Source organism: Cololabis saira, chromosome 12, assembly GCF_033807715.1.
Source record: "Cololabis saira isolate AMF1-May2022 chromosome 12, fColSai1.1, whole genome shotgun sequence".
Lineage (NCBI taxonomy): Eukaryota > Metazoa > Chordata > Actinopteri > Beloniformes > Belonidae > Cololabis > Cololabis saira.
The window spans coordinates 17580025-17598903 of record NC_084598.1 but is presented as its reverse complement, the minus strand read 5'-3'; the positions used below and the strand labels follow the sequence as shown (position 1 = coordinate 17598903).

At 38.3% G+C, this 18879-nt stretch overlaps 1 protein-coding gene across 2 annotated transcripts in view; it reads right to left on the bottom strand.

The window, feature by feature from the left end:
• The window catches only part of LOC133456998 (cadherin-4-like), a 432927-nt gene extending 414926 nt beyond the window's left edge, over positions 1–18001 (bottom strand). For both annotated transcript variants that reach the window (XM_061735792.1, XM_061735793.1), the window contains exons 1-2: positions 17753–18001; positions 16471–16582 (exon numbers count right to left, since the gene is read on the bottom strand). In XM_061735792.1, the coding sequence (XP_061591776.1) occupies positions 16471–16582; positions 17753–17809 (169 nt within the window). In that variant the 5' untranslated portion in view covers positions 17810–18001. The remainder of the gene's footprint in view (positions 1–16470; positions 16583–17752) is intronic.
• Between the last annotated feature and the right edge of the window lie 878 nt (positions 18002–18879).

Genomic DNA, 18879 nt, shown 5'->3' with positions numbered 1-18879 from the left:
ATGTGTTTTTCTTTGCATTTGAGAAGTACAAAAAGGACAAATTCGTGACCATTAGAAACCAGTGTTGATGCCACAGTTGTATATTTTGTTGTACTTGGCTGCAAAATCCAAATCATTCTTTGTAAACAGAAAATTTGTAAACAGTTTTATGTGTTTTATGTCACACGGGTGGAGTCAAGTAGAAATTGCTTTCCTAAACCAGTTCTGGACTGTGATGAGATCAGTGGCAAAGGCCTTAAACATTCTACAGTCAGAGACCAACACACACCTGGGGTGGCTTCTCCCAGTGATCTTCAAGTTAAAGGGAAAATTCAGAAGGCAGAACGCATCCTCCAAGATCTGTCTGCCCCTCATCAGAGTAATTCAGCATGGTGTCCAACAGCGCTTTGGAGGAATGATGGAGGACCCCAAACTGCAGCAATCCTATCAAAAAAGACTGGCTGGACTGAGATGACTGATATCATAGCAGCAGGTGTGATTTTATGTTTTAATATCACACTAATCAATAGTTTATTTTAGTTCTGTTGATTTGTTTTCTACTAACAAATAAATGGTAAATAACACTATTATGCTGTAGGTCTGTCATCTCAAGATATAGCTCTTTGTAGCACTCTAATGGCAGATAACCCATGAGAAGTGGTTCTAATCAAGTTTTTGAAAGTAACTTAGTAACCTTTACTTAGTGAATTTTAAATTAACAACCTTTCACTTTGACTCAAGTAGATTTTTAGATGGGTCGCTTTACTTTTACTTAAGTAAGATTTGGTCAGAGTAAAGGTATTATTACTAAATTAGAATATTTTAGTACTTTTTCCAGCTCTGATATGTTCTCTTTATGTTTCATAAAACTTTCACCTTGAATAAAAATAATGCTGTTGTTCTGAAGTTCCAAAATGATGGGGCCAACTCTTTCATCCCTTCCCAATTAGGATTTTTTAAATTATTTTTTTCCATCTCGTTTTCTTCATTGCACTGGAAGCCAAACACTTTGTATAGCCTGTTCTTACTTGATTTATTTGTTATTTCTTGCATTTGCACTTATTTGCACAAAGGCAAGCATACACAGTCATGTCATAAAGAAAAAAAATAAATAACACTCATCATTTCAAGTCAATTTTCTTAAACACAACCTGTCAAATTGCTGTCACTGAATGTAATTTACCGAACTATAAATAATTTGTGTATGAAGTACGTGAAGGGATAATTAGAAATGCTACGCTTTTGTGATGAGAGGAAATGGAATGCAGCAGTAGCCAATCAGCTCAAGAAGATTGAGAAAAAACTCAACAACCTCACCTGGCACAAGAAACAAGCAGCTGAATAAAAACTTGACTGGAGAGTAATATGCTTTTATGGTGGTGGTGTCTGACCACCTATAAATGAAGGGGGAGGGGATTCTTGTGTGCACATGCAGAGATATGCTACTAAAGATAAGATGCACTGCCTCCTCAACCGTCTCCTAGCTGTAGGGGAATCTGTTTCTTTGTTCTCTCCCAAGCTTTAAAGACCTAATGCCTCTGATCTGTCATATATCTCATGCCTCCCATGTTGTCCAAAGCAAGTCAGCTCATGAGTAGGATGATGTGACAGCAGTGTGGCCATCACACAGTGGGGAGGGTGGCTAGGCCTCCCTTTTTGAACAGGCTTGCTGTGCTAATGTAAGTTCATTAACTTAGTTCTGATACAGTACTTACAGTAAATGGTAGCTGGCAGCTAAGGAAGGCATGTCATTTTGTCCAGATTACCCAGACACAGCCATCTAAATTCTTTTCATTTTCAAAACAATGGAAATGAAATGTTTCAATATGGGGTATGTTGAAGTTTTGTTATTTTTGGATTCATCACTGGCCCCAACTTTGTCATATGAAGATGATTAGCTTCTAGCAAAAATTATGAACATTTCTGAAGAGATCCAGTCCAATAGATGTGATAGTGAAGCCACCAAAACAATGATACTTTTGATACGTTTCCCTCTCCTTATCATAGTCTTTTCTTCTCCCTCACAGCCTGGGGTATCTGCCTTGGAGGCTGTTCACCGTGTATCTCCCAACACTCTGACTCTTTGCCACTGTGGCAAATCAATTCTTAATAAACCATCTGAAGGCTTCCTCTGCTATACCTTTCATTTCCCCTCTTCAAAGCTTGAGGGCAAATTAGCATGCCAAGAGGATGATAGGGAGCAAGCAGCAGAGGAAAGCAACGATGAGGGGATTAAAAAAAAACGACCCAACACCTACAATTAAATTAACAAATCGCAGTTTTTAATTTATCTTGGAATTCCGAAGTAGAACTGTAGGGTTGAGATGTGACTGGCATGGCTAGTGCTCCCTGCATCTGCTTTTGTTTCTGCTGCTGGGGTGAAGAAGCAGAGAGGAGTAGCGAAGGAAAGGAAAGGCAGATGAAAGCTGAATAAAACTCTTTCCAAAGCCCCCCAAGCAGAATAGCAAAGCTGTTACCTCTACTCCTCCCCCTCTTTTTGGTTTCCTCATCCTCCCACTCTCTTATATCCCTGTCATTCCTCCCTTACTTAGGCTCTTTCCCCTCCCACTCTAACTATCTATATCCCTCCTGTATTTTGTATATGCCCCTTACCCACTCCATACCCCCCTGGTTCTGAAGCCTATGTTTGCTAATGAGTTGTCAGATTGAGAGGGGGATTACTTCATTGCTTTCTAATCCTTTCATTTCTCTGTTTAGGATAATCACCCCCCAGACCGCAGCCTTCCGTCCTGCATCGAGGTATGGTTAACAATGTATGTTCAAGATTCACGATCTTCTGTGCTGTGTTGACCACTCTTTGGAGCTTCTTCCGTTCTGCCTCAGTGCAGTGGGAAACCACACCGGGGTGAAGTAGGTCAGGATTCTCTCAATACAGGATCGGTAGAAGGTTGTCAGCAGCTTCTGGTTGATGTTGTTCTTCCTGAGCACTCTCAGGAAGTGTAGACGCTGTTGAGCCTTCTTTGCGACACCCTTGGTGTTTTCAGACCAGGACAGGTCTGCAGAAATGGTGATACCCAGGAAGGTGAATGTGTGGGCTCTCTCTACCGAGAATCCATTGATGTAGAGAGGAGACGGGTCTGTCTTGTGTTTTCTGAAGTCGAGGATTATCTCCTTTGTCTTTGTAGTGTTCAGGGCCAGGCCGTTAGCTGCACACAACGTAGACAGCGGCAGGACTTTGTCTCTGTAGGCCGTCTCATCTCCACCTGAGATGAGCCCCACCACTGTAGTGTCGTCAGCAAATTTTATGATGGTGTGATGGCGGGTGGAGGAGAGGTGGGGGCAGAGTTTAACTGTTTGGGCCCGGTTTGTGAGGAGGACCCAGTTTGTGAGGACTCCATGTTTGTGAGCATATAAAATAATGTGTAACATTTTCCAAAGCTAGTTCATAGGAGGGCAACAAAGAAGTCATTATCTCCACTGTGCACAAACCCCCAATATGCCAATCATGTAAGACCACCAGTATCCACTACATAGACTTTAAACACTAACAATGGATTGTGAACAAGGCTTTCAGCACATCCATGTCCAAGCTTAAAACACTAAAAGAAGTCCATCATCCCCTTCTAGCATAAAGATGAGCAAACATTGTCTTCTCTTGACCATGGATGCCCCCCCCCCCCCCCTTTCCTCAAGGGGAGCTTGTTCCCTTTGCAGCCACAGGATTCACTTTGTTTTGATCATTCTCAGTCTCAGAGCCAGACAACTTATCTGCTATTCTACATTCTCCCAGGCCCAGAGGAGGCAAGCTGATCCTTTTTATTAGGCTTGCTCTTTGCCTTTTTCCTCTGATGTGTTGAAAAGACAATAGTGAGATATGGAAAAGTGGCAGAAAAAAAGTCTGGCCAGTGTACTTTTAAAAGCATGTTGGTCCAAAGACTTAAAAGTGGCCCACTAGGCATGGAGTTTGACAAGTAGTATTACAAAGCCTTACTAACAAAGCAAAGCTGTATTGTCACATACCAATCTGCTGCCATTTTTATGTTTTAAGGACCACCAACAAATACATAATTGCATTTCTACACAGCAATCTTATCATTGTTTAGAGTGAGCACAAAGTCTTTTCAAAAAACAACTTGAAAGGAATTTTCTGCATGTCACTGCACAATTCTGCACATTTTAAAGAGGAAGCAAACTCTCCAAACAAATGCTTTATACTGAATGTAACAAAAAAAATTGTTCATACACAGGTTCAATGCAAACAGCAACCTCCAGACCAACAATTTTTGTTTTGCTGCAGTGGGATGTTCAGTACTAAAAGCTGTCAAAAATTCATCATCTAGCGAAACATGAATCAACAAACATTGTTTCTAAAGCCCAGTGCTCCTCTGGAACTGGCTTTGTTAGCTCCTTGCTAGCTTTTAGCCTGTTGAATAGTACAGACACAGACACCATGGGACTCATCACTGCCTTCTGATTAATTAAAATTACTGGCACACATTGTGCCAACCACCAAATCCTGTATCCTTTTCTCCCTCTGTCCTCTGTTCCTCTCCAGCTTCCTTGTACAGAGGCAATAATTTGACTGTGTGCTGAACTTAAGAACTAAATGGGGAACGTTCACAAGAAGTTCAAGACACAATTAATGATTACCAGTCAGCTACATCTTCTGAGGGCTTCCATCCTTTGTTTCATCCTCCTCTAACAAAGCCAAGGGAGCTTCAAGCAAAGGGAATAGCATATGAGCCAGTATGCTCTTGGATTTTTCCTGACACAGACCAATCGCACACTCCTGCCGTTGATTAGAAAATTGTGAGGAATGGACAGAAGTTTCATTAATTAAATGTAATGATCTGATCTCAGTCAACAGAAACCAAGCAAAGTTGAGACCTAATGGAGGGCTGGGTTAGAGATGAAAATAGAGAACCACTTTTTCGATTCTTTTTAAAACACCACAGTTATGAGGCACTTTAAGGACAATGGCTGTAAATTAGATTTTTTTTCCCCATGTCTCTTTAATTACATTTTGCTTCAAGAAAGTAGAGTTAAAGATTCTTGAGAAGAGAATTATTCAAAGCCAGCTCATGCATTTGTAATATGCTCAGCAGAAGAAAGAGTAATAGAAGTACAAATTGGAAACAGCACAACAAATGAAAGTTATGCTACAAAATGGTGTCAGTCTTCCACTGTTACTGACTGTATTTCTTAGAGCGTACTCAGAAAAGAGAATAAAAAGTGAAGGAGCCATTATAGCTGAATCATCACTTTATTGGATGCTTTTACACTGGCTTAATTTGTAACTGAATCCATTACGCTCTAATTAAAATGCCGCACAGACAAACAGAAGTGATAGATGAGTGATTTGGCAGGACATGAAAACCATAATCTCTGTTGTCAGGCTAAAGCTACACTAAAGCAGTGGGCAGACTGGGAAAGAGTCTGAGAAACCAAATGTTATTTATTTTACATTACCATCATGGGTTTATGCCTTTACTTTTGGAAGTATAGTGTGTAATTTCTGAAAACTTAATGAAAACATCCAAGTTATCATGGTCCTGTCTTCCCATGCGTAGCTCCACTGGCCATAATTAAAAGGCAGCAAGAATGCCATGCCTTTGCTTCAAACTTACTGAAAGGAGAATTTTTTTCTCCCTTTTCCACCATTCCATTAGAGTCTATATGGACTCACGTCATCCTTTATTCCATCTTCATATTAGTTACAAAATGAAGGGTATAGATCATGTATTTTTGTCATTTAAAACATTCCAGGAGAATGTTATCGTCATGAAGTGATACATCACAGAAGATAACTTGCATAAGTGCAATGGAATCACAGTGACAGAATCTGGGAAAGGAAATGAGGGAGAAAACAAGATAAGTGTACAAATCTTTTTCCAAAGCCTTTTTGTGAAAAACTGCTATGTTGAAACAACTGGATGTTGTGTAATGTAGAAAAAAATGCAATCTTCTGTTGGCCCTATTTAAAATAGTGGTTCGGCTCACCCATCATTAATCCTTTGATTCTATGAACTGACTGCATTCTGATAGCTGTTTACTGTATAACTATACTTCACACAACCATACTTAAAAAAATAATATACTCAGGCAAATTGAGCTCAAATGCTTGTGTGTGAGAGATTAAGGGCATAAAAGAGTATGCTTGTCCCCTTGTCATCTCACAGATGTCAGAGCCCACACGGACCATCTGTGCATTAAAGAGCAAGAGTCTGAGTATTTAAAAAGGTTTAATGTCTTCAGGAGTGCCATAACCTTGGTCCTGCAGAATCCCAGAAGGCTCATCATACTAAAGCAGGAGGTCTCTTAATGTACCAAGCACATGACAAAGATGCAGAATTCCCACACAGCCCAGGGTAACTCAATCTGCAGGAAGTCTCACACATTTTTAAATTCACTTTCATTTTTCTTTTTACCTTGTTCACTTTTCTTCTGTGTCCCTCCTCTCCAAACAAAGGGTGATGATGTGAAAAATCCCACTAGAAAATAATTGCCCCCACCTGCTTTCTTTTTCCTCACCAGTTCTCTCCTCAGTCCTTTTCTAATGACTATCATGGAAACACCTGGAAGATATCTGCACACAAAAAAAACACTTCACAACACAGTTTTCCATGCTTAATGATAAGTTGTGAGTCACTCTTGCAAATGCACTCCCAAGATCTTGCCACCTCATTTCCATCATAAATCACTCATTTTTAGAGCCTAAAGAAATGCTCAACCATGTGGAAAAATCATCTACACTGTCTGGAAAATCTGCCCAAATTGTTTAAAACTGCTGCTCACATACATTATATACCAGGCATGAGGTTGTAGTTCCCTAAAGTGATATTAGCCTTTAGCCCGAAAAGCATAAACTGCCACCCTAGCATGTCTGTGGTGTCATCACCTTCTTGCAGGACATGCAGCCAAAGTCTGTATGATAGATGTCCTTGATCAATAACCAACGAAAACAGGTGTGGCTGCTCCTTTACCTGTTATGACCTGTACCTTACAAAAATTAGCTATTAACTACGTAAAGCACAAGAATTATGTTTTTTTACACTATAAACAGAATTTAAACCTTTTCTAGAGGGTGGTTGGAGATATTCACATTTAAGAATCAAATAAGGATAGGACTTAAAAGACTGGAAACAAGAGGGTATGATTCAAAAGTAGAAGAAATGACATAAAAGTAGTTTGAATAATTGAGGAAGGTTATAATTGAACAATTTTAATTTCCATGAGGAAACCTTTCTCCTTTCAATTCAAATAACACAGCACGTTACATTTCATGAGATTAAGGACAAAATGTAAACTGGGAAAAAAAAGAAAACAATCTAATTCAGTTTGGGGATGGCAGGAAAGAGAAAACTGATGTATTTCCTATCCCTAAGGGCCATGTGAAGAGAAAAGGCTTCCTTTATTCAGGATCCCATGAATCACTTCTTGCAGTAGACTTCAGTCCCCACGTCATCAGCATCAGCCATCAGAACCACTGAAGACTGTATGATAGCTCTGATTTTGGTGAAAACTGCAGGAAATTATACCCCCATTCTTGGTATATTATCTAAACCCATGGCAAAGGATACTGTAGTAGGAATATTAGTATCGGAGAGCCATTTCTTATAAAAATAGTAACGAGCATTAAATTGGTGTGAAATTGTTACTTTCAGTACATCAACTTCTACGCTTCACGTTGAAAAATGAAGTTTGGAATACAAACCCTACAGCAAAGTACCAGCCCAGTTACTGGATTTTGAAAAATCACCTATATCCTCATAGGAACATTTCACCAACAGAACCAAGCGACACTCCCTCAGGTCCTCCTTGACATTAGAACACAAAATTCTCTCTTGCATTCCTTCCACTTTTTGCCCATTTCTGAAGTGGGCAAGAACAGTATATGCTATAAATGTGATAAAAAACTAAACCTGCAAGCAGCGTTGGTCGGGCCCTCGCACCTGTAGCCACCCCCCCCAGGTGCCACCACATTCTTGGTAAATATCACCATAAAGTACCTTTCATTCATGATTTTTTTTTTAATAATAAGAAATTCATAATATATTTGATAAACAGTATACCGTCACCTTCAACACTGAAACACTTTGCTAGCTGAAGACCCACCATGTGCTCATTAAAAGCATAGTCCTGTGTCATAGTCTACATTTTTTCAACATTGTGATATATTTACACATATTAGAACAGTTTTGCACATATAACACATGACAGCAAATGCTTAACTGGTCTGAAGTAGAAGTTTGAAATATTGAGTTTTTAGGTTATTCTAATAATGAAGATAAACTATATTTATATAGAACTTATATAGAAATATAGTGTTACACAGTAGAAGAGATCTAAAGCCAATAACCCACTTAAAAACAGCTTGAGAAACATTGTAAAAAAAATAAATTCTACAATAAATTCCCTTCAAATAAAGTATTGTCTATATAATACCCATCCCTAAAAGTTAAACATTTTTGGTAGGCAACTCTGATCATACACAGAAAATCTGAGGCCTCCAGGACAGTGGAAACTGTGCATATTTATTGTTGCTAACAGGTGGCGCTACACGTTTTCCTAAATATAAAGAGTAGGACTGAAAAAATATGTCCCAAATTTGAGCAAGATTAAACAATGTATGGCAAAGTTATGGCCATTGATACAGTCTGGGCCCCAAAAATGCTCTACTGGTCGTAAACAGCAAATCATTGTATTGTTAAAGAAAAAAAATCATCAAAAGTTAACCCTTAATTAAAGAAATCATGAAAAGAAATAATGAAAGATACTGAGATAAACAGCTATATTTCTACAAAAGGTGGTGACACTGACTAAAATATAACTTTCAGAAAAAATATGTGTTTAAAGCAGCACAATGTAACTTTTCCACCTTAATATAATATTTCCAGAGTCATTGTGATGGTACATAAACTTACAACAGGTTTAAGACACCTCTGTCATGGTCTGACGGGGTCTGTATCGCCTTCACTGGCACTATGTATGGATGGTAGGAACCCTTCCACACTACTGGTAAAGCACTACCGCTTTTGTCCAAAGGCCAAACTCAACAAAAGCTGAAAGTTACATTGTGCTGCTTTAATGTCCAAAATTTAAAAATGTCACTGTACGTGTACCGTTTGACCAATCTGTAATAATCAGACAAAGTATGGCAGATATATAATCATCGGTTATGATTTCATATTTTCAAAAATATAGAATGATGAACTTCCTATTAGACCCTATGTTGCAGTGTATGAAAATTGTCCCCTTGTGAAAGGGATTTGATCCTTGAATGTCCCCTCTGAAAATCAAACTGATGATTAAATGATTTTTTTCATACATGTGTGGCAAAACCCGTCCACTTCCTGTTTGAATGACAAATGCGAATGACAAAAGGTGCCGTTAGACGTAAATCCATGAAATGCTGTGAAAATGCTGTGAAAAAACATTCAGTTCAAATCTCGTAATTAAAGGACATAATGTTGCAAAAACCATTATTCTTTCATCAGAAGGTGACACTATGGACTTCATCCAAGATTGTCATATTCACTTGTTCAGATTGGACAGAGCATGGGCACGTTAGAACCAGTTTTCCACTCATGGCAAAGCATTGAAATTCGCTGCATCATCATGGGAAGGTCATCTGATGAAAACTCAATTTTATCTCATGATTAGCTTTATCAACCTCTTAAGCATGGATTTGACCATCATGTCAGAACAGCCACATCGAGTATGGCAAAGCTCTGAAAAAGCCTGTTTTGTTGTGCCCGTGCTCAGGCCCAAATAATAATAAAAGTAATAATAATAAACAGCACGATTTCAGTAGGGTCCTCGCACCCTCGTGCTTGGGCCCTAATAAGGTTGCAATGAGAAAGAGAAACTGTTTCAGAGCTGCAGGGTATGGAATGAATACCAGCATAAAAAAGACAATTATGATAGACAATGGTTGTATCTGCATTCATGCAAGAGTGGAAGACTGTGTTAGGCATATGTGACAGAATGCATGCTTCATGCAACTGAAAATGCAGTCGAGGCAGATGGCTGCCCTTCTTGAGTCTGGTTCTGCCAGAAGTTTCTCCTGTCCACAGTCACCTGGTGCTTCCTCTTGATGGGGGATTGTATCAAAACATTACATTTTTTTGATGCAATCTATTAGTTTCCTTAGCGAAGCAATAATTATTACTGTTATCATTTGGCTTAATATTAATTAGAATAATTTTGAATGAATTTAACAGTATTAGTAAAATGCCTTGAGATAAAACTTGTTTGATTTGGCGCTGTATAAATAAAGCTTAATTGAACTGCATTGAGTTGGATTGATTCCAATTGCAGTAGACCTAAGTCTTGCTAGAAGGGTTAAAGGCCGATATGGGCCTTGTTTGAATTTTCCACTCATTTTCTATAAACTCGGTTATGTAGTGAGTCAGTCATTTTGTACATTTGTAGATTACTATGAAATACACAATAGCTCATCATGTACAATGCATTGTTTGAAAAAAACCATGGTGATGCACAAAAGCTGCACAATGCCTCAGTTTACATGGACCAACACGCCCTGCAGCCTGAATCCAGCATTTTGTGGATCCAAAGTAGCAGTCTAATGCTTATGTCCACATTTTGGTATAGTTGTTTTCCTACATGCATCTGTGAAGTAGCCAGTCTCCTCTGTGTGAGCCGCAGAATTTCAGATGTTTTTAACTTTAGTATTTCACTCTATGTAAATGTGTTAGAGATTATTTATAAAGTAGCTCACTTTTCAAACATTTGCAAATAACCTGCAACAACGGGTCTACTTTGTCTCTCAATATGAAAACTGTTTATACTTTTTAGTATTTGATTTCATTCTGTGGGTAGTATAAATGTATAATTAGTATATTTAAGATAGGTATATGGTTACAGCTGATGTCAATGCTTTTGCAAGTGAAAACAACTATCAATATTTAGACAGATTTGTGTCACTGAGTTTAACAGAATATTGGAAAAAAAATTGTGGTCTTTTATAGGAGCATTTATTTGGGTGTGTGAAATAACTACTGACTCTAAAACTCTTAAATAACACAACTTTGTTAATTTGTTTATGACCAAAATATATCATTCATTGAGCACTTCAGATTTGGAGGATATTGTGATATCACAGACCCAGATCAATATGGAATAAACCTGCTTCTCTGTCTGTACATTTAACCGAGCCAGCATGTCCTGACATTTGCCTCTGAAGGGATTCACACCAAGCTATAAGACAAATTTCAAAAGTGACAGTCCACAAAATTGGTCACAGGGTCATGGTTCAAAAAACGTCAGCGTTTTAAACCACATCTACTGTGAGAAGTGCAAAGATGCAATTGAAAAGAGAGGTTTTGTATCGTATCTATAATATTTCTCTTTTTAAACCAAAACAAATCACACACACATTCACTTTAAAACCAAAGGAATTTGACTAACTTTTTAAGAGATTATACAATGCCTCTTCTAACTTCAGATTTCATTAGTAATATGGAGTTTAAAAAGAATTCAACAGGAAGTGTAGATGTGTGCTGTCCATCGCCTCAGATTCAGTGTGTACCTATATGCTGCAAGAGTTTGCAATGTTGAACATAACTGTAAATATCCAGTACAGGATTAAGAAGCAATTCTGCAATTTAGCTAGTGGCCGAAATGCATCAGTGGCTGCCTAAGCTACAGCCTAGTGAGTCCTCTATAAACATTATATAGGAGGTTATTGAACAATTGGAAAATCTTAACATAGCCTTGCACCCCTTATTATATTCATTTTGGGCTCATGAGTCACTGGAAGTTTCTTAGTTTCAAAGCTGTGCCAAACTTCTGAGGAATTCCTAAAAACACACAGATGACTGAAGGGAGACTCTCCAGTTCTTTTTGAAGAGCTGCGCTGTGGAAGTCAGCATCCTAAGAGGACATCACACATCGGTATTCAACAAATCTGTCTTTCACCACACTTTCCTAATACTCCCTCTCTTAAACATACATTCAGACAAACACATCCGCAAATATACACACAGAAAGTGAATGTTGCCGAAAACAACCAGCAACCCAAACAAAGTGCAAGGTCAGTAGAGTGAGCCCAATGACCTGAAACCAACATCCGTGGCATCATTTCCATGGACAGAATCGGCAGAGGGGATACAAGCAAACATGGAATGAGTTTATATACACCAGCTCTGCTTATTTGTGTCACTCTGGTTCACTTCATAGACTCATAGGTTTTCATTTTTTGATCTGTTATAAAAAAAAATCTGTGGTAGTATGATGCACACCTCAGCTATACTATATTAATGCTGTACCTTTTGTTTGGTTTTGTTTTGTTTTATTTATCTACATGGTTGAAACAGAGTAAGAATTTATTTCATATGAGTTTAAGTCAATTCTGGGATTTTAAAGCATAGAACACATTCCTGAGTGTGTAAAGTGTGTATTAATCATTCAATCTGCAAAGTTTGGTTGAGATCTTACTGGAAAACTGTGTGTGTACTGAAGATGCTGCCACTGATCTACAGAGAAGCCATAACAAACAGTGGATGTTTCTGCACTGACACTGTCATAAATACACACGAGTACACACGGTCTGAATGAGATCTCTCACTCACTAAACCTAATGTCTCGCTTCATTACTCCCCTGCTGCTTTCTTTGATTCATATTTTTGGGCAATATTAATTCAGAAGCTAATTTGTATCTAAGATTTAAATAAAATACATCTATCTTGAAAAAGATTGGGGTTTTCTTTGATGGTCCAAACTCTTTAAATATGTTGAATACCCTCATTCCGATCCACTCCAGTATGTGACAGAGTTGTATCGACACTGAAAACAAATGCAACGTTTTGGATCATCTTAACTCACTCGTAATACCTTTGCTGCCAATACAGATATCACTCTGTGTGGCTTTGACGTCATTGTCTGTATCACCTAACACTTGATGTGTGTAAAATTGACACACACTGTATTGGATGTGAATGGGACTTGGCCATTCAAGTTGAAATGCAGCTGATCGTGAAGTACATCTCTAAAATAAAGAGCATAATCATAATGTTTATTGAACAAAGTAGTATTATCAATTAGAAAATAAATAAAAAAGTGACAGCACAAACACCTTTCAGAATACAATCTAAGTTAGCATCCCTATTCATAAAATGAAATGAAAATCCTCAGAAACATTAAATGACTCAGAGAATTTGACATGGAAATTAATAATGACTAGGATAAAGCTAAACAAATATGGAAAAAATGCCACATTTTATTGAAAGATCCATCCATTCATTTTCTATACCCGCTTTATCCTTTGCAGGGTCACGGGGGTCTGATGGAACCTATCCCAGCTCATCACAGGTGAGAGGTAGGGGTTCACCCTGGACAGGTCACCAGTCTATCGCAGGGACACATACTGTATATACAAACAACCAGACACACTCACACTCACACCTACAGGCAATTTAGAATCCCCAATTAACCTACTACATGTTTTTGGACTGCAGGAGGAAGCCGGAGTACCCGGAGTGAACCCACACAAGCACAGGGAGAACATGCAAACTCCACACAGAAAGATCCTGTCGGGCCAGGGAGTCAAACCGGGAACCTTCTCGCTGTGAGGCAACAGTGCTAACCACCAAGCCACCGAGGTGCCCCTTATTGAAACTATTCCACACACATGAATATGGGTTCATACAATGGTAATATGACTTCACAGTAAGACATAGCTGTTGCTTTGCAGACATGTTTGTTATGATCATTTCAAGAACAAAATCCGAATGACTCAAAATAATAAAATGTGAAATGTTCCATCCTCCTTCCTGCTGAACTCCTGTCCAGGCTCATACATCCTGCCCATCACACCCAAGGTCCTAGTTCTGTCTTTCCCATTATTCTCCTCTGTGGTTAACATGAATATATTTATGTTTGTGTGTGAGTGTGTGCCACTAGTCCTTCCAAAATCTGATGCTTTTGGGTTCAACAATTATTATTATTAAAGGCTTCCTGAATCCCCTCACTGACTATAAATTAACTGCCAAGGACCTGTAAATCTCATTGGATGTATGTATTTCATGTGTGTGTGTGTGTGTGTGTGTGTGTGTGTGTGTGTGTGTGTGTGTGTGTGTGTGTGTGTGTGTGTGTGTGTGTGTGTGTGTGTGTTTAACCCAGTGTAGTTTAGCTCTTGAGCACAGGACAGTGAAAACAACAGCTACATGTGTCGCAGCAAGAATTAGGAAATTGCCTTTTCTAGTAAAATGAACGAAACATACAATTAATGTTAAATAAAAAGAATTTACTTTGATTGTGACAGACAGAAATATTTCTTTATGAATTACATCTATGCCAATCAAGAGCAGAGGCTGCTGTGATTTACTGGTAGTTTACATTTGAAGCTGACCTTAGAGTGGCTTACATTACAGGAAAAAAGCACAAATAAATCACACTAAAGTATCTGCTTCTAGTAGCACAAAAATGTTGTAATAGTAAAAACAACAATGTCAGACTAATAAAGACTAGTTTATGTGTGAACGGGGATAGAGAGACAATTTAATCGTCCAGAGATCAGACAAATAATGCTATCTGAAATAAATGGCTCCTTTGCAGAAGTGATGGTTCATTCTGTGATTGCATGCGATTGTGTTGACACCCCCTGCTGGGCTGAAGGCATCACTGCCATACTACAAGCACGCTCTCTGCCAGTGACGATGTCCCACATCCTAACCCACTCACAACCAGGAAAAATATAATAATATTTTTATAATATTAAATATTATAATATAATATTTATAATATAATGAAGTGAAAGAAAAACTAAAATAAAAAGGTGATGTAAAAGGTGATACCTTCAGATAGATAGATAGATAGATAGATAGATAGATAGATAGATAGATAGATAGATAGATAGATAGATAGATAGATAGATAGATAGATAGATAGATAGATAGATAGATAGATAGATAGATAGATAGATTATCCAGTGATTTGCACTATAAAGTTATTTTCCATCTAACTTCACCAGTTTTAGATTTTACTCAAAAATCGCAGAATTTTCACATTAACTGTTCAGACTGGTCAGACGTGCGCTGAGGCTGCAGCCAGATGAGCCTCACCATGGATTGCACAATGACTCGGCTAACTGTGCTGGCATGCTACGCAGTGAGACCGTATTGCTCTCTGTGCATGTCGCTATTAAAATGTTCAAACACTTTTAACACATGAACTAAATTTCCATAGTTTCACTGATGTATATATTGTACAGTTTTTTGTGAACTGTATGTGTGTAACGTGCTTCTTGTGATAACCAATCATAAAACGGCTGCGGAGAGGCACTAAGTGAGGCACGCAGTTCTCCTGCCGCACGGTAGGGGGCAGTCGTGAACCCAGTGACTTTGGCTGCAGAATAAGTGACGGCAAGCTACAACCTACAGTTAATAAGTCAAGTGCAGCCATCCATTTATTTTTTCCTCTTGTCTGACCTTACTTTCAAAATGGGGGACTTCATTTATAAGTAAAGGTAAGACCACAACATTTATTTTAATTAAATGTGCTTTTTTGTGTGCTACAGTTTGTATGTGTAAAGAAAGCGTTAACTGCTGCTAATTAAATAACGAATAGGCTACTCTGTAGGGTTCCTGTTTGTAAATCTGATAAAGTCAGTATATATGTATATATATATATATATATATATATATATATATAAAAAACATAGAATGGCTGCGTGCAGAAGTGTTGAGACAGCTTGTATCGCTTCCAAGTCTCTCACAGTTAAGAAGAGTGAGAAATATATACCATGCAGCTGCCGAAGACACAGTAGACCCACAAAAGAGCTATTGTGTGCGCACAGCAAAACAATACAGCTTAGCTGAGCTATGACAAAAAAACAACAACACTGGGATCAATAGAGCTTTGCAATTAGCTCACAGTGGCAGTAGTAGTACCAGATGAAACAGAGAATGCCGATTCCATTTCCTGCATCGGGCCCTAAAATTTCCTTGACAATCAATTGAAGTGACTCACTTATAACTCTTTAAAAAAAAAAAAAAGTAGTTTGAAGGTGATAATATTTAAAATGATCGAATAAGGAGAAACACAATGATGAGAACATTGTGGTAAGTTTAAACAATAAACATAAATAAATTCCAGATTATGAAACCAAAACATGTGACAAATATTTGATTGTAGGTGAAATCTACATTTTTATCCACATACATTGGATTTACACACATTTGTGAATAGATATGTCTGTGAGAAATCTCATCCAGAGCTATGGGTCACTGCAACAGCTCACCAGTGTAATTACATAACACCACTTAGTTGCCTTGATTTACATTATTTGGAACAAAGTTCAGAAAAAAAAGTGTGAACCAGTACGACATGAATTCATCTTTAAAATTTTCAGTTTTACATCACTTAGGTTAAGTGACACCTTAATAATGTGAAAACTACACAGCCTTCCACCATAAGAACACAATACATCATACATGAACCTTTCTTTACTTGCATTTTAAATAGCCTCAACAAACGCAAAAGCCCTGACTTTGCAATAGACAGGCTTACCTTTAAGTATGCTCTGGCCTTGCAGTACATTCCTTGAAATCTGCACAGAGTAAAAGCTTTGCGAGAAGCCAGGTCGGCAGGGACCTTTGGAGGCACGCTCCCCATTATTCCTCTGGAAGCAAAAAGAATAGAGTGTAAGACATCGATAAAAATGGATTCCATCGATTTCCCCTTTTTTTGTTGGCCATGAGCCTTGTAAAAAGCATAATATACTATCTATCAGCAGTAAGTGGAAATATATTCAACAAGTTTATTAACTATTAGCTCCTGGGTGGGGACACTGCTGATTAAACAGTCCTTTAGTTCAATGTCTGTGATCAAATGTGCTGTGTAACATGCTCTAGAATCCAGACCAAAAGAAAGTCGGACGGGTTTAGTTTAGGTATTGTTCTTAGGGCTAAGTGAAACACACAACACACAGACACACTGTAGATAACTACATAAATGCAGCACAATTTCTCCCTTTGTCTTCCTTTGGCAGAGGGGTCGAAATGGGCTGAGAAAGAGTAAAGTGCTTGCATGTGCGTTTACGGTGCGCCACTTAAATGATTTGCTGTCAACTTTGCACCCAACACTTGCTTAGATGGTTGAATGAAAAGATCTGACCCACTGGCCACTATGGCACAGTTCAAACTCTCCCTCAAACACGTGCTGCAAAGCTGGACGGAGATATGACTCTTGTGAGGTAATAAATCAAAATTAAATGCAAATGTTTCTATTTCCAAGCAATTAAAAAGACACAACGAGTGCAATATATATGTTTTTTTTAATCCATGCAGCAGTGACGGCAGAGAAAATCAGGGCTACCTGGCGCCTTTAGAAACAAACCACTGGCGCCGACTTAGGTTTAATTGATTTAAAAAAAAACTTATTACATGATAGTTTTTTTACAATCTGAGGAATCTTGTAAGAAGACAGCAGCAGTTAAATTACGTGAAGTGACTAATTTAGTTTGATCCAGAATAAAGACATCACCCTAGTGAATAGGTTGTGCGCAAATTAACTTGGATAAGGATACTGCTGCCCAGCGACGAGCCGGCAGCGATTTCACGAAAAACCACTAAGTCATCCAGTATTACTTTTATTTCTTCTTTTACGTTGAAATTCACCAAGCAACAAATGAAGGTAGGTTATAGGGTATACTTGAGGGAAAATAAGGACCAGTGCGCTGCGGTGATGCTGCAGCAACATCCCGACGACTCTATCCGACTGCGTGACTTTCTTTCCCCGACCCTATTTGCTGTGGCAAAAAGATTGATTATAAACAAAAGGCATCTCTTACCCAGAACGTGTCAAGAAGAAGCGCTGCTGTCAGGACCACTGCGAAGTCAGTTCTCATTGTGGTGAGAAAAGCGAGTCAATGCTGCCCGGCCAAGGAAACAGAAAGAGGGTGGCTTCGTGATTCTTCTCCGGCGATTGTTGGGTTTTCCTCTGTACTTGCTCAGACTGCTGCTTTCGTCCCTCCTTGCACTGTGCGAGTGCGCCGCAGCTCCTCCGCGAGTTTTCCGCGGCTCTCTGGTCTGCAGGTGAGCTCCGCTCAGCAGCAAGGCGCAGTCAGCCTCACTCACAGCAACCCCTCCTATCAGCCGGTGCAGAAAAACTCCACACATACCCTTAAAGACACACTCGCTGGAGACATTTGGATCAAACAGCCACGCAACCGACGTCTCTCCCTGCACTCCGAGATTTCAATTCCTCTCCTCTGGAGAACTGAGAGGCTTGGCCACTTTTTTATGTTTCCACTTAAACGGTTTTAGTTTAGTCTACTCATTTACCAATATAGCCATGAAACCCTGCTTTATACTACATTTTTATTACGATATACTGAATACTGAAAAAAATGTATCTAAGCGCATGTAAATATAACATATTCGAATCTGTGATATTAACAATTAAAAATGAAGTTTGTTGCTTTGCATGAATACATCTAGTTTTGAACTTAATCTGCTTTTGTTAAAAAAAACAAGACATTGTGCATTTTTTCCTTAACAAGCAGTATTTATGTAATCCCAGGCAATCTTTTAATTTACACACAAACAACAAGCAATGATCTTGTTGTGTTTACCTTTCCTTTAACAATTTTAATCTATTGGGCTTTATTTGTTTAAGTAGAATACCCCAGTAAAAAAATATCTTGCTTGATCTACTCTAAATAAATTAAGGTGACTTTTTGGCATGAGATTTTTATGTAGATCAAGAAAGACTAGTCTTTGTATGAACTACTTAATTTTTAGTATGTACAAAATTAATTTGCAAGTAAAGTCAACTTAATTTTGATAAATAAAGTAAACTTAACACAATTAAGTTGACTGTACTGTTGCAAAATGTATTATTTACATACAAAAAATTAAGTAGTTTATACAAAGACTAGTCTTTCTTGATCTACATATTAATCTCATGCAAAAAGTT